Here is a 14,182-nt window from a genome sequence, read left to right as displayed (position 1 = left end):
GCAGTGGTAATATATTCACAGGACAAAACCAAACACGTCAGGATTAATAAAGTCAAGATTACAACTGAAACGAGTTCATAGGAGGAGACTAAAATACAGCACTGATACCATTCTCTTTTGCTTGAAGAAGTACAGCAATTGCATGCCAGATATGGAAACGATATCCATACAACGCAGGCCAGACAAGAAAAAAAAAAACAAAAAAAGACAAACCTCATACAGTTATGATATCCAGGTAAATAACAACAATTTCATTAACATTTTCATTCATCTTACAGCAAGAAAGATGACAACAGGATTCTGCATTTCTTTCTTTTCTTTTTTTTTTAAAGGAAATATTTGTTGAAAAAAACTGAAGTATCTGAAGGAAAACTGTACAAAGAACTTTGGTTGAATATCCGCTCCTGTATATACCTCTAGTATACAATATACATATTTAGATAACTCTAATTTAAATACTAGTCTGACTAAATTAAAATGAATGCTTTGCCAAAAAAATAGTATGTATATTACGGACATCTCACATGCCATCTTCCACTGTACACAAACAACTACTGACTCCATACAGACAGTGTTAAATGACGAGAGCTGAACATGCTTTGTAAAGCGAAGGTCTTCTTCCCTTTGTATAAACAATATCATTGAGCACTTTTACATGTTTTACATAGCTTCATAAACCCAGAGGTTACACGTGTATGTATAAAAGGTCATTTTTAAGAGCACAACATACTGGCACCGAGCCATGAGGGAGACAGACGAAATGTGGTCAAAATCACTTGATATAAAATGGATAATTATCTTCTTTTTTTTTTTTTTTTTTTCAAATCTTACAATATTGAAAATATTACAAAGGTAAAATTTGAAATGGTGAGACATAGTGAGTATGTCAAAGGACAGACAGAGCTTCATAGTACAATATTAGTGTACAATAATAATCTGCCAAGGAATGGTTCCTCACAGTAGGCTGGTAATGAACCACAACTCCAAACTTTACCTATTTTTTCTCTTTCTTTCTTTTTTTTTTTTTTTTGGAGTTGACCTGGTTCATTTTTTTTAACAAGTCAGGGGAATGAAGGCACAACAACATGAGGAAGGAATAAAAACAGGAGGAAGTTGATTGGAAAAGGTCAAGTCATGGACCGACCGGAGCCGGAGAGGAGATCCGACAGTACGTTAGTGTTTAATCAGCCTGCAGTGTCTCAAGTCTTGTTGAGAAATACAGCGGAGGTGGGGGTTTAAGTGCTGGTGTTGAGGGTGCAGGAACAAAACGGCAGTGAAAAAAAAATCCTGATCAGATCCGCCCTACAACTGACCAACGCACTTCAGACGGGGTGCAACACCGTGGCGGGGAATTTACTCCACCGACCCTCCGTTCCCCCATCTTTCTCTGTTTGTGTTTTACTTCCTGAGGTGAGGGCGGATGGGGTGCTTTTGCTCTTTTTGTCTTTTTTTGTGTAGTTGATGTTGCTGTTGGGCAATAAAAAAGGAGGAAGATTCAGTCCAACATGGCATCCAGCTGGTCCGCTAGGTCATCAAACATGTTGCCAATGTCGTCCAAAATGGTTCCTGCAGACTTCACTGTGTTCGCTCCACTGGTGCAGAAAGAAGAGAGAGAAAAATCAGGGGTCATCTAATGCATGTTTTGTATGTTCAAATTTCAGCACTGAATGACAAAAGAACGTCACAGAAGGTGATGATGCTAAAACGAGAGAATTAAGATAAGGCAAAATATTAATGAATGTTGCAATGTTGCATGTTGCTGTAGCAAAATTGAAGGGCTATTACACTTAAACACAATGCAATCTGCAACTCAAGTAGAAATATACAAGCCAAAAGGAAGAAGAAATGAACTAAGGCTGGCCCAAAAAACTGCAGACGAATAAAATGAGACAATGAAAAACCATGGAAAAAATGTGGAAAAACATGAAACACGTCAGAGGTGGCTCCCGGCTGTCTTACCCGTCAGAGTGGTCCTCCTGGGTGAGTTTTCTCTCCACGGCCTTCAGAGCTGCTTCCAGTGACGTGCTGGTCTGGTCCAGCCTCTGCTGCACCACCACGGTCCCGGGGGAGGACTCGGGGCCGAGGCCCGGCCCCACGATGCACACCTGGGGCTTCGCTGCTACCAGCGGGTGGCTCTGCGGGGCCGGAGCTGGGGGCCCGTGGGTGGGAGTGGACGGAGAGGTGAAGGCCACACTCTGGACCACGCTGACTGTCACTCCTGGAGACGCGGCGGCTGCTGCTGAAGACGGATTAAAGGTTAACATGCACAGCAAGGTTATTATAGTTCACTAAAACTAAACTAAAAACTAAAAGGAGGTGTGGAAAAACATTTAACAGAAACAAAAACAGAAACTAGATGAAGTTTTTGTGTACTTACAAAACTTAGAAAACTAAAATGAAATAAAAAATATACAAAAAATGTTTTTAGTTTGAGTGTGAATTGTGCAAAAACAAACAAACTAAAACTAAAAACAAATGCGCATATCAGGCTGTACATATCTTACCCTGTGCTGCCAGCAGGCTGTGACGGACAGGTTTGGGAGCAGTGGCGGGGGGTTTAGGGGAGACAGGGGGTTTAATGGGGGATCCCGATGGGGGAGTCTCCACCCTCTCCAGACTGGCCTCGTTGATCCTCAGACTGACCTCCTCCTGGCTCTGGGACAGAGGCCTGCTGCTGCCCGACTCTGAGCCGGTCGACCCCGCCCTCTCTCTGATGGGCGAGCCGCCGGCCTGCTCTTTGTCCTTGGGTTTGTGTCTGCGCTTCACCGTGTCCGACTCTTTTAGGTTGAACTCCGGCACCTCCAGGCTCTTGGCTGGCGATGACTTCTCCGGAGGCTCAACCACAGCCTCGGCCCTGGGCGGCCCTCCCACCTTGGGCCTCTGTTTGATCGTCAAGTTGCCCTCCTCAGCAAAGGGGATGCACTCACTGGAGCTGTTGTGAGGGGACGAGGAGCCTTCTCGCCCTGGACCTTTAGGCTCCTCTTCCTCAGAGTCAGATTTCACCGCCCGCTCTGTGTCAGCACTCTTGTTCTGGACAGGAATGCACTCGCTCTGCACCCTCCTCCTCACTCCCGCCGCCTCTCTGGGTTCCTGGACTGCAGTGGTGAGGGAGGGGGGACGTGGCTCCTGCTGGAGGAGGTCCAGTTTGGGAACTGGGGGATTCTTCCCCTCAGTGGAGGTCTCCAGAGAGGCCGCAATGCTCCTCACGCTCCCTGGACTGTCTGTAACCACCCCCCCAGCAGCCACGCTGCCGTCAGCCAACTCCACGCTGGTGTTGCTGCTGACTGAGCTAAGTCTCTTGGGTGGGGGAGGAGGGGGACCCTTTTTCCGGGCGCGCACTGCAAAAGACTGACTGCGTCCCACGTTACCGTTCTTTTCTGGACTCGACTGTAAGCGAGCCAGCTGGCTGCGGCCAGGTCGGCGAGTGAGGGTGGCGTAGGATGGCAGGCCTCCAGGAGCGGTGGGTTCTTCATCGTCCTCATCGGGTTCTCCGTCTGACAGAGCGTAGCGGGTCAGACTCTGCGTGCGCTTTTTGGGTGGAGTTAGGGTGAGGGTGGGGTCCTGCGGTCTGGCGGGCGATCTGCGCTCCAGGTCTGTGGAGCCGCAGTGAGAGTGCAGGTAGCTGAAGCCCTTCAGTGCCGGGGAGCCGTGGGGGGAGGAGCCGTGAGATCCTGGGGCTTTGGGCTTGGCTGGGATGGCCGGGTACTTAAACACCGTGGCCGTGCCCAGAGGCACCTGCTTGGGCAGCTGCTGCTGCTGCAGTGGCCTCTGGTCCCAGCCCTCTGGAATGTTCCTCTCCTTAGCGGGGCTGCCGTCCAGGCTGGCGCTGCCCAGGCTCTCCTGAGACCGGCTGTGGGGGGTGATGGAGGCGGTGGGAGGCTCCTGGGATCGCCCGGAGCCCCGTGATCGTGCGTCAATGCTCTCCTGGCTCTGGGACATTCCCACAGCGTTCTTGATGGCCAAGCCGTCCTGGCAGCCTCCGTAGTGGCTGGACATGGCGGTCTGCAGCTCGGCACTCAGCTCGCTGTCCTGGAAGGTCAGCATCTTTGGGGTGTGAGGCGAAGGGCATTCACCACCTGATGTTGAGTCTGGTGGCTCGATGGTGACGAGGTGGAGGGCTCCTGGGGTTTTGCGTCGCAGCGTGCCTTGGCCTGATTCAGCCTGGAGGATCGCCCTCTGGATGTCACAGAGCTTCTTCACCGCCAACATCAGCTTCTTCTGGTGGCCTGAGGGGGAAAAATTACACAAAAGCAATGATTACCACAGACAACTGATCTCACAAAACATCAAAAACAAAAGTGAAACAATGAGGCATGCCAGTCCAAACTGTTGCATCTAGACACTGAGTGCAATGTGAAAATTTAGACACAAAATGTGTCCTTACCCAGCTTAGTGATGCCTATCTCTTGCAGGTCCTCCCAGGTGAGGTCTCTCACGATGTTGATGGAGTCATAGCCGTTCTCTGACAGCTTCTTGTGGTACTGTGGCAGCCCAATGGCACTGAGCCACTCACCCAAATCAGACTGTGAGAGAGAGGGGAAACAGGCGGTCAGATGCTTGCAGGTGTACAGACAAGCTTCATATGTACACAAACACTTAGAGTCTTACTGGGATGTATTCAGGCAGCCATTCTGGGATGTTCAGGTTGTTAATCTCTATGGAGATTTTCTTGCGGTGGCCTGGTTTCGTGACTCCAATGGCAGTCAGGTCCTGCAGCGCCACACGACACAACACATTAGTGGGGACGGTGGCACAATTTGTCAGCACTTTAGTGCGTCCACAGCCACGACCGACTCACAGCTGACACTGATGAGAGAGACAGCTCTGCATCTCCTGCTACGCGCTACCCGGCCAACAAAAGATCTATCTGTGGATGATTACACTGTGCGAGTGAATTGTTACACTCTTAGTGAATGTTAGAGCCATACAGCCGCCCTACATCTGCTGGTACACAATTTTGACTTAATCATAACTTAATCGTGTTTATCACCTCTTGATTATTCGTCAGAAATTGCAGTAAGAAACATTTCCCGTATGTGTTATTGAAGTACTACAGGAATTTAGGTTTGTGAGCCACTAACCATCAGTACATTCAATTACCTTCTGACTGTGATCTCATATTATTGTCTTAGCCTGGATACACAAAGTAAATCAATATTTTCTGTGCGTCACCTCGGGAGTCATTCTGCTGATGGTGGGTACGTCATAGCCGGCGTTGATGAAGTTGGCGGTGTACTGCTCCAGCTGGAACTCGTTCAGCCACTGGTAGATCGCCTCTGCATCCTGTCAAACAAGACAGTCTAGGTATACAGAGCTGGTGCTGCTTTGCAATTATGCAAAGTTTATACCCCGAGGCAATATGTTGTTAGAGCAGCCAGGTCATGTGCTGTGGGGCTTGCCGTTTGGTTTCACAGCTGGCTGGGAAAGTTTCTTCACAACCGTCAAAAGTTTAGTCAGTGTTTTCCCAACTGTTGTATTCAACCACGATGAATCAATTTTCCAGTTTTATTAAATTATAGGCAGCCTGTTTCTGCTCTGACGCATGTTGCTTCATAAGAAAAATAATCTAGATGAAACACTGTTACGTAAATAGCGTAACAATTAATCACCACTATGTCTTTTCTTCCAGTAAAAGAGATACTGCAGTAATATAGGAGACAGAAGATCAGCTAAACCATCGTATACCTGAAGCGCCAAAAACACATTTACTATAGTATCCGACAAAATATTTACTTTTACCTGTGCCTTTCTAACAAACTGCAGAAGACTAGAATCATGTGTATCAACAAGGCCAGGCAGAAAAAGCAAAGGAAAGTCTTATAACAAGATGACTTTCCACAGAGTTATGTTGCGATCTTGTATTGTGTGTCAAGTAAAGGCGAGCATACAGCGCTACAAATGCAGTATTTATACCCATGATCAACAACACGGGCCTCCGAAAACGGCACTGTCACGAACTCACTCATTTAGGATACAGGCGGCCACTGTTAACCCTTCAGTCACATTAAAATTGACACATTAACCGAGAAATTATAATTTACTCTCCCCCTCGATGACTTTAAAACAAGGATATTTCTTATTTTCTGGAATGTTGGTGATGGATTTTTGTATGTATGCTGCTGTCTGTTTGAGTGCTGGAACCTAGAGTTTAATTTCTTTGTCAGTTTTGTTATTTTTCACCCCTTTTTCTCAGGTCTGTCCTTATCTAGGTTTCGATGACATCATCACATTAAAAGGTGCCCGAAGTCCAAGGCTGATTTAAGTGAGGAATTAATTAATTTGTCAGTGTGTGTCCAACAGCCATGTAGACTCAACCATTAAATGATGTGCTTATTCCACATTTTTTGGTGAGTATAAACATTCTCACACACACAGTGCACCTTTAAATTAAAGATGCGTGTGAATTTTAATTCCCTGTACCTGCGGTGAATCTTACCTTGCCCTCCAGGAGCTGCTGAGGGCGGACAAACTGCTGGGAGAAGCCCTGCTCCGCCGGCCTCTGCATGGTCACCATCTGCCTCCGCGGCGTCCCTCCTATCATCACATCGGCACGACACACACAGATCAGCGCGTCATCACTTTACAGACGCTGTGTGTAGCATTTTAAACATCACTATACCATCATCGAATTAACTTTTATGCCTTGGTATGACAAACAAGATCACTGATAGTGTCACATTTCTCAAAATCAAGACCTCATTTCTCATAAACGCCCACTGCTTCCTGGTAAAAGAAGAAGAAAAAAAAACGGCCTCCTTGTGCCTCCTCCTTTTCCTTGATATTTGTGCTTCTATTTCCCTGATGTAAACGTTATTTTTCCATCCTTTATTTCACTCCTTCCACTATCTGTCAGACGTCTGAAAGCTTTAGCTCTGCTTGCACTTTCTCTTTTGGTTCTGTAAAGCAATATTTCTTTGTGCCATAAAGCAAAAAAGCTTTCTGCCAATCAGACCTTTTTGACACGCAGTAGAGCTGATCTGATAGCAATAGCTGATATTACATTTCTATGAATCACCATTTACAATACTTACTGAAATTAGTAAAAGCATTGATCTTGTTTGAAAGCGCAGTGCAGGTGATGCAGACAAAATGTCCAATTAGCAGTGTTAATTTTACTTATTTCACACTTCATGATGTAACAGCAGTAGTTAAGGTGACGAAAGCTAAATTAAAAAAAAAAAAAAAAAAAAAAGTACCTGTAGTCTGATCAGGCTGTTTGCTGGCGTCTGGGTGTCCAGTATCACCAGCAGAGGTCGCTGGCTGCACAGAAGAATTGAAAAAGCAATTTGACTGTTAGAGAAATGTCATTACCAGTGAGTGTACAACCACAGAGAAAGTCAGACTATGAAATGATCTAAAAATCAAATTCTGAACATCAGCAGCTTAATATTAGGGTAAGAATGCCAAGAATTTTGAATGTCTGCCGATATTATTTCATGATAACAATATCCTTAATTTGCACCCTTTTCATGCCAAAACTCTGCTGAAATACATGGAGTCAGGATTCATTCCTTGCAAGAAAACAACATTTAGACCAGGGGGCAAACAAAATAATAAAACATACTAATGTGGAGGATGAACAAAACGCTGCTTTAGATCAGCTCAGGTGAGGGGATTCCTTTATACAACTACTGCTGTCATATAAGAGATGGACAGAACTGACTTGATCGTGACTAAAATTTAATAAAAGGCCGATAAGATTTCGATATATTGCCAGCAGGATGTTACCAGTCTGACCGTGGCTCGGCAGCAGCTCAGTACCTTGTTGGTGTTGTCGTGGTGAGTGGCGTTATGGTGGAGTCCGTTGGGCGCGTTGTTGCTCTCGGTGCTCTGTCCGCTCCCGGCGCTGCGGGTGCTGCCCACGCTGCCCGTGCTCCCAACGCTGTTCCTGTCTCCGGCTGGACGGAGACGAGAGAGGGGCGACAAGGAAGACATGGACAGAGAGGGAGAGGGTGGATAGAACAAAATGAAAACATTGAAAAAAAATCAGAGGGGTTCATTGGGGAGGGTGAGGACCGAGGACGCCCCTACCACCTCCCCACCCCCGTCCTCTCCTGTCCTTCATCCGGCTCCGTCCCATCGGACTCCGGACTGACAGACGTTCACATCAACACAGACAATCCATATCAGGCTATACGAAGCTGGCAGAGGCGGCTCTTTGGTGAGTCACGCCCGGCTGAGAGAACGGGGCCAACAAGCCTGCAGTGGCAAAGGGCAGGGCGGGGGCGGGGGTGGGGGTGGGGTTGGGGTGGTAGGGCGGGGGTGTGTGTGTGGGGCGAAGGGCAAGGCACTGACGACTGCCACAGAAGCTGCTGCGCTGTGGAGGAAGTCGGGTTTTGGCGTAGCAAAGGAGCACAGCTGCAGGCATGGGTGGATCAATGACGCAGGAACACAGCCAAGAAGTTCAGCCTTTAAGGTGTGTGTGTGTGCGCGCGTGTGTGTGTGTGTGTGTCAGCTGAGTATGACAAGTTAAAAAAGTCCATATTTCATCATTACTATCATTATGATCGAGAACAAAGGTCAAGCAAAACTGATCTCTTTGTTTTCCTTTGCGACTATTTAAAAGGTACCCAATGTAGTTTGTGTGCGTCCTTAAGGCCAAATGAACATGTTGAGTGCATTTCCTACCTCAAAAGACATTTGCAAAGTCTTGTTTTGGAATATTTTGAGAGCTGGATTGTTTATATTGGTGTGTGTGATGTTCCCCTCATGTTCCTGGCATGCTGAAGAACATGGTTTGTTAACAAAACGGGGACTTGGTGTTTCTCGTGTGCACTAATGTGCCACTGGTGGTCAGCAACTACATCAGGCACCTTTAAGCTGCATTTGTTGATCAAGTCCCACCAGGCCATGATCACATAGGATGCTCTGAACTGTTCCTCATCTGTTTCCAATGGTTTGGCCGTGACAGGCGCATGCCCTTCAAACTACACATGTGGCGTTTTGCCCTCGTCGTTCCACACTGAATGTGTCCCATCTTTGACGACGACAACAACAACCCTTGAAAGGGGCTCCATCAAGGAAGAGCTCTTGGACTGAATAACAAAACTCTCAGTACTCCGTGGAGCCAAAGAGAATTTCACATACCAGCATCCTAAGAATTTAAAATTTCAACAATGATCTCCCCTCTGTGACTCCTGACAAGCTAACGCAAATTAGCTTTGAAGCTGTTGTCACACTTTGGGTTGCATAGCAACACGAACGGTGTAAAGCTCCTTGCACGGGGTTTGATGTTCACGCTCTCTGTTTCGAGCTAACACTCACGGCTGAACTTTGTGTCCAAACATTAGAAAGAAGCATCCTATTTGATCACAGCCAAACTGTTCACAGTGACCAAATTACACCCTGTCAGTCATCAGTCACTGCTCCATTTGGCTTGGGAGATTTGGTCTCCACATGTAAGTGGTTTGGACGCTTTGGTGGCAGATGATATTAGATGCAGGGACTTTTTGATAGCGTAGAGCTTTGTGAACTGACACCCCTGGGAAACAGCTACACAAATACAGCTCTCTCAAATCTTTGTAGATGGCAGAGTCTATGGCAGAGTCTACAGAGTCCTATGACAAGCTCTACTGAGGGCTTTTTATCTAGCTACATCAGAAGATCCCTGAGTTAGTTAAGTACGGCTCACTGAGCATCCAATCAGCTTTTGGTGAGGAACATATTGCGATGTGACAGTCGGAGTAACTAGGCCAGGGATGAACTGGTGTCGTCGCTTTGGCAGCAGCCAGGAGAACAACAGGGAGTACTGGCAGCGAGGCGGCCTGACCTGAAGATCAGGCTGAAGCAGACATCATAGTGAGTGACACACGGTTGGTCAGGCAGAGCGCAGAGGAGGGGCAGCTAGGCAGCCAGCTACTGGGCAGGGGCAAGACGCAGTTGTCGTTAGGGGGGGCTCTTACCATTGCATGAGTTCCTGAGCACCCAAATGTCCTCGAGGGGACACCCGGGCTGAGAGAGGCAGCTTGGAGACAGACCTATCAGACACAAACACTCTGTTGGGCCTCGGGGAAAGGCTGCTTTCTGTCATGTGGAGTAAGGGGTGAGGGTTGTTGGGGCTGTTTGAGGGGTTGAGGTGGGTTGGAAGGACAAACAGGACACGATACACTGTGCTTCTATTGGGTTAATGTCCGAGGAGGCACTTGATGAACTGAGTAGTTTTTATGTCGATGAAGGTTTTCAGACATCCAGGTCATCGCATATCTAAAAGACAACTGGACTTTCTGTGTAATCTTAGAAGACGTTTCACTACTAACCCAAGATACGTCCCCAGAATTGAAACTTCTGAGCAGAGTTCACACTGACTCCTGAGGTCAAGAATCAGTGGTCTCCTTGATTAATTTAGATTTCAATTAACTATTGATTTGAGCTAGTCATTACCAGCTGGGCACCTGGCTTTACTTTGGGAGTTTTTTCTTGTCTGCCATGAGGAGATAGGTGGAGTGTCATTTATGGTTTTTACTAACTGTGGGCCTGTAAAACCCACTGTAAATGAACTTGAACTTATTTACGTCTGAAGGATAAGGGACACTCCTCTGGAACAAACAAAAGTGGAACAAACACCCATCACCACTTGCCAGCCACTTACAAATTTGTCCTAACTTTGGTACCCTAGAGATTTAAGAGCAGTTTGCACTTGCGTCCATGTGACTGTAGTTACTGTAAAGACTTTAACACGACGATAAACACCAGGGAAACCCAACCACATTAGGGCTGAGGAAGCTTTCTGGGTGAGAAGTGAAATGTTGTCAAGATTATGTAGAAAGTTCAGCTGCCTTTGACTTTCTGCTGGTAGAATAGCTTTTATGTTTGCTTGAGTGTTTTTTAAACTCGGTAATCGTACTTTTACTTAAATACATTTTTTACTGAAACACATTATTTAAACTTCACTGCAGTTTAAATCTCATCCATTACAGGGCAAAAATCTTGTGGTTCTCAATAAGCAACAGAAACTGGACCACTGTAGATTTTGCATGTTCACATTTCATTCTTCATGTCATTCTTTTCTTTTACATGGAGTACATTTTAAACGAGCTACTTTTCAACTTTTAATTGATTGGATTTTTTTTTTTTTTTTTTTTTTTTACACCAGAACTTTTACTTCGACTTAAGTTAGAAATCACCACACTGACTGTTTTCCACAATCAAATTTCACTGAAAATTGAGTTCCAAGGCACTCCTGAAGCTAAAAAGACCTCAAAAGTTCTTCAGGCGGATTTGACTGCACAGCAAGGCTGAAATGTGTTGAGAGTTGGTTTCAACACAGTAAAGGCTTTTTCTTTTTTTGCCATCAAGAATGTCTTGGAAGTCCTTTTCCAGTAAAAGCAGTTCCCAGGGTTTGGAAAACGATCTTTCTCAGTAATGTACCTTTCCGGTGGATGGTCGTGCTGGAGGTCTGACTGGAAGAGAGGCTCCTTGTTCAACAGACTTCCTTGTGTTTGTGTCTGTATCGTGTGAGTGTGTGTGAGTGTGTGTGACCGTGTGCGTCCGTCGTGTGTATACCTGTGTTGGTGCTGAGGCCGTTGACGAGCGGCAGCGCCACGTGGGTGGGAGGGGCATACAGAGTGTAGGAGTCATCAGTCTGGGGGGCAGAGCTGAGGCTGGAGGAGAGGGGGGCTCTGGACAGCAGCTGCTGGCGTTGGGTGGGCAGAGAGGCGTGCCGGGACAGGGTGCCCCCTACAGGGCAAGACAGGGAGGACAACAGGAGGAGGAGGAGGAGGAGGAGGAGGAGGGAGCAGGAGGTTATCAAGCTGATGGTTAGAGGTGGAGGTGCAGGTCAGTCATTACATGGTATGGATGGAGAGATGGACGCAGAGGAGGAAGAGAGAGAGGAAGTAGAGCATGGGATGGTCTGGAAGCATGGAGGATTAGTCCTAAACAAGGGCTCCACAGAGAGGGAGTGGGATTATTTTAATTTGCATGGCATCCTGGAAGAGGTATGAAGGGTCTCCACTGGGATGGCAATGCAACCAGCCACTGAGGAGGCGGGGGGGGGCAGCACAGCCTTTTCCTGTGTTGTTTCGGGTGCAGTGCTGCAGTGTGTTGAACGTACTGACAACACTTCATCTTAGTGGACCACGAATTTATGGGTAAGTAAGTGATAATTAGTAAGTAACGTATTTGAAACTTCTTTTGATATTACCTCCAAAATACATTAACATTTACCTCAAAATTTATTGAAAGCTAAAACTTTTACTTTTATTGGGTCACCAAGCTCATTCTAGACGAATATTAGACAAATATCCATCAGATCCTAAAAATGAAACCAGGGCTGGTACTGCTCATGACATTTCTGGAATATCATGAAATCTTAAGACTTGCCTTTAGATGTGTATATGTGTATATGTGTTGCCTTTAGATGTGTATATGTGTATATGTGTTGTATATGTGTATGTGTGTGTGTATATATATGTATACATGTACGTATGTGTATATATGACATATATATATATATATATATATATATATATATATATATAGGGGAGAGTGGGGTAATTAGTGCCAAGGGGCAAGTAGTGCCACCCCTGTTATCTAGAAAACTATAGAAGAAGTTGGTCATGTGACCACATATTTTTGAAGAGGCATCCATTTCACTCATCTTATAAAGAACAGAGACACATGGCTTGAGAGGTGAGCACATTTAAGTTCAAAAAACATTTTTTTGCCCTCCAAAGTAAAATTTCTATGATCAAAGTTTTTTGATTGCTGTGTTTGAACAATTATAGAAAACTTTGAAAACAGTTCACACAGGTTTTAGTACTTTAGTAAGCTACACCATGAGTCTATACAGTTAGCATGATGTTAGCTCAAAACAGCTGGGGGATGCATTTTTTTTTTTTTTTTTTTTTTTCAAAATGGTGGGCTTGGGGTAATTTGTGCCAAAGGGCCTTGGGGTAATTTGTGCCACTGGCACAACTTGTGATTATATACTATATATTACTTTATTGTATTTTATTGTTATTGTACATTGTTTTCTTACCTTTGATCACTAAAACTATTCAGATTCAGGTGAAGATGATTTGCAGGTGCTCATTTTGGAAGTTTTATTTTGTTCTGGGTAAATGTTCATGTGGCGCTAGGCCTCGTTATAGAAAATTGGCCTGTGATCTTGTTAAAATAATAAATAAATGTTAAATAAATAATTTTGTATTGAATTTGTTTTGCTTTTATATAGCATTATCATTTGTGAGATTAAAATGATCTGTTTTACTTCAATTATCAATGGCACAATTTACCCCAGTGTATTCTCTCTAATGGCACAATTTACCCCGCACCGGGGGCAAGTTGTGCCACAAAACCACTTTTTTTTCAAAAGCTAGATTTCTCAAACAGTTTATATAAGATCCAAAGTGATTGTTCCCAGGGATGCACAACATCCTAAACTATATGTGCATATTTTAGTTGGAGGCATCACTGTAATCCCCTTGCTTTAAAGGCACTTTAAGTAAAAATTGGCACTACTTACCCCACTCTCCCCTATATATATATATTTATTTATTTATTTATTTATTTTTGGTAACTTAATGGTATAGCACTGTATAATGTATTTCTTCACTTTTGCGTCTGTTTTATCTTTGATTTTATTTTCAATTTCATTTCTTATGTGGACCTTGTGTCTGAATAAAGATTCAATTATGTGAATGCAACAGTTCTGTGCAGTTGGAGTTATGTTTTCAAATAAGTTACTGGCTGATTATCACCCATTTACCATGAAATTCAAGGCCCACTAAAATTCAGTGTAACCACTGTATTTTGTCCACAACTGAAGGAGGTGTTGCTTTGTGTCAGTGTCTACCGTGTTAAGCTCGGGTCCTCCAAGGGAAAAAGGAGTCTCTCAAACGAACATGGTTGCTTTCCTACAACATTTTACAAGATTGGGTCCCCTCTCTTTGTGGTTCTTCTCAAGATTTCTTCCATTTTTTTCCCCCTATTTTCACCAATGAGTTTTTCAAGTCAGGAGGTGTCGTCCAGGTTTGTTTGTTGTAAACTTGTGAAGCCCTTTGAGTCTGTAAACACTGATTTTGGCAGTTAAATAAACCTGATGTTGAACTTGAAGATGGAGATGAATACATCTTTCACACAATCCAGGTTTCAGGGTGTCTCAAGGTTTAGAAGTCCATTTTCAACCTGTCTCCTCCCCTTCATCCACATTTAACACTAAAATGACGTGGATTCAACTCCT

General features: G+C 45.0%; 1 protein-coding gene across 2 annotated transcripts in view; it reads right to left on the bottom strand.

Moving 5' to 3' along the window:
- Positions 1–230: 230 nt before the first annotated feature.
- Positions 231–14,182, bottom strand: part of LOC115363200 (CASK interacting protein 2) — a 98,148-nt gene continuing 84,196 nt past the window's right edge. Inside the window, exons 12-22 of one of the 2 annotated variants that reach the window (XM_030057303.1) lie at positions 11,503–11,676; positions 9,903–9,977; positions 7,762–7,898; positions 7,197–7,260; positions 6,437–6,534; positions 5,173–5,283; positions 4,609–4,710; positions 4,385–4,523; positions 2,505–4,226; positions 1,960–2,239; positions 231–1,592 (exon numbers count right to left, since the gene is read on the bottom strand). In XM_030057303.1, coding sequence (XP_029913163.1) covers positions 1,496–1,592; positions 1,960–2,239; positions 2,505–4,226; positions 4,385–4,523; positions 4,609–4,710; positions 5,173–5,283; positions 6,437–6,534; positions 7,197–7,260; positions 7,762–7,898; positions 9,903–9,977; positions 11,503–11,676 — 2,999 coding nt within the window. In that variant the 3' untranslated portion in view covers positions 231–1,495. The remainder of the gene's footprint in view (positions 1,593–1,959; positions 2,240–2,504; positions 4,227–4,384; positions 4,524–4,608; positions 4,711–5,172; positions 5,284–6,436; positions 6,535–7,196; positions 7,261–7,761; positions 7,899–9,902; positions 9,978–11,502; positions 11,677–14,182) is intronic. The other variant, XM_030057304.1, reaches the window with a different exon arrangement.

The sequence above is a fragment of the Myripristis murdjan genome, chromosome 8 (genome assembly GCF_902150065.1).
Source record: "Myripristis murdjan chromosome 8, fMyrMur1.1, whole genome shotgun sequence".
In the NCBI taxonomy this organism is placed as follows: domain Eukaryota; kingdom Metazoa; phylum Chordata; class Actinopteri; order Holocentriformes; family Holocentridae; genus Myripristis; species Myripristis murdjan.
This window is presented reverse-complemented; position numbering and strand designations above follow the sequence as displayed.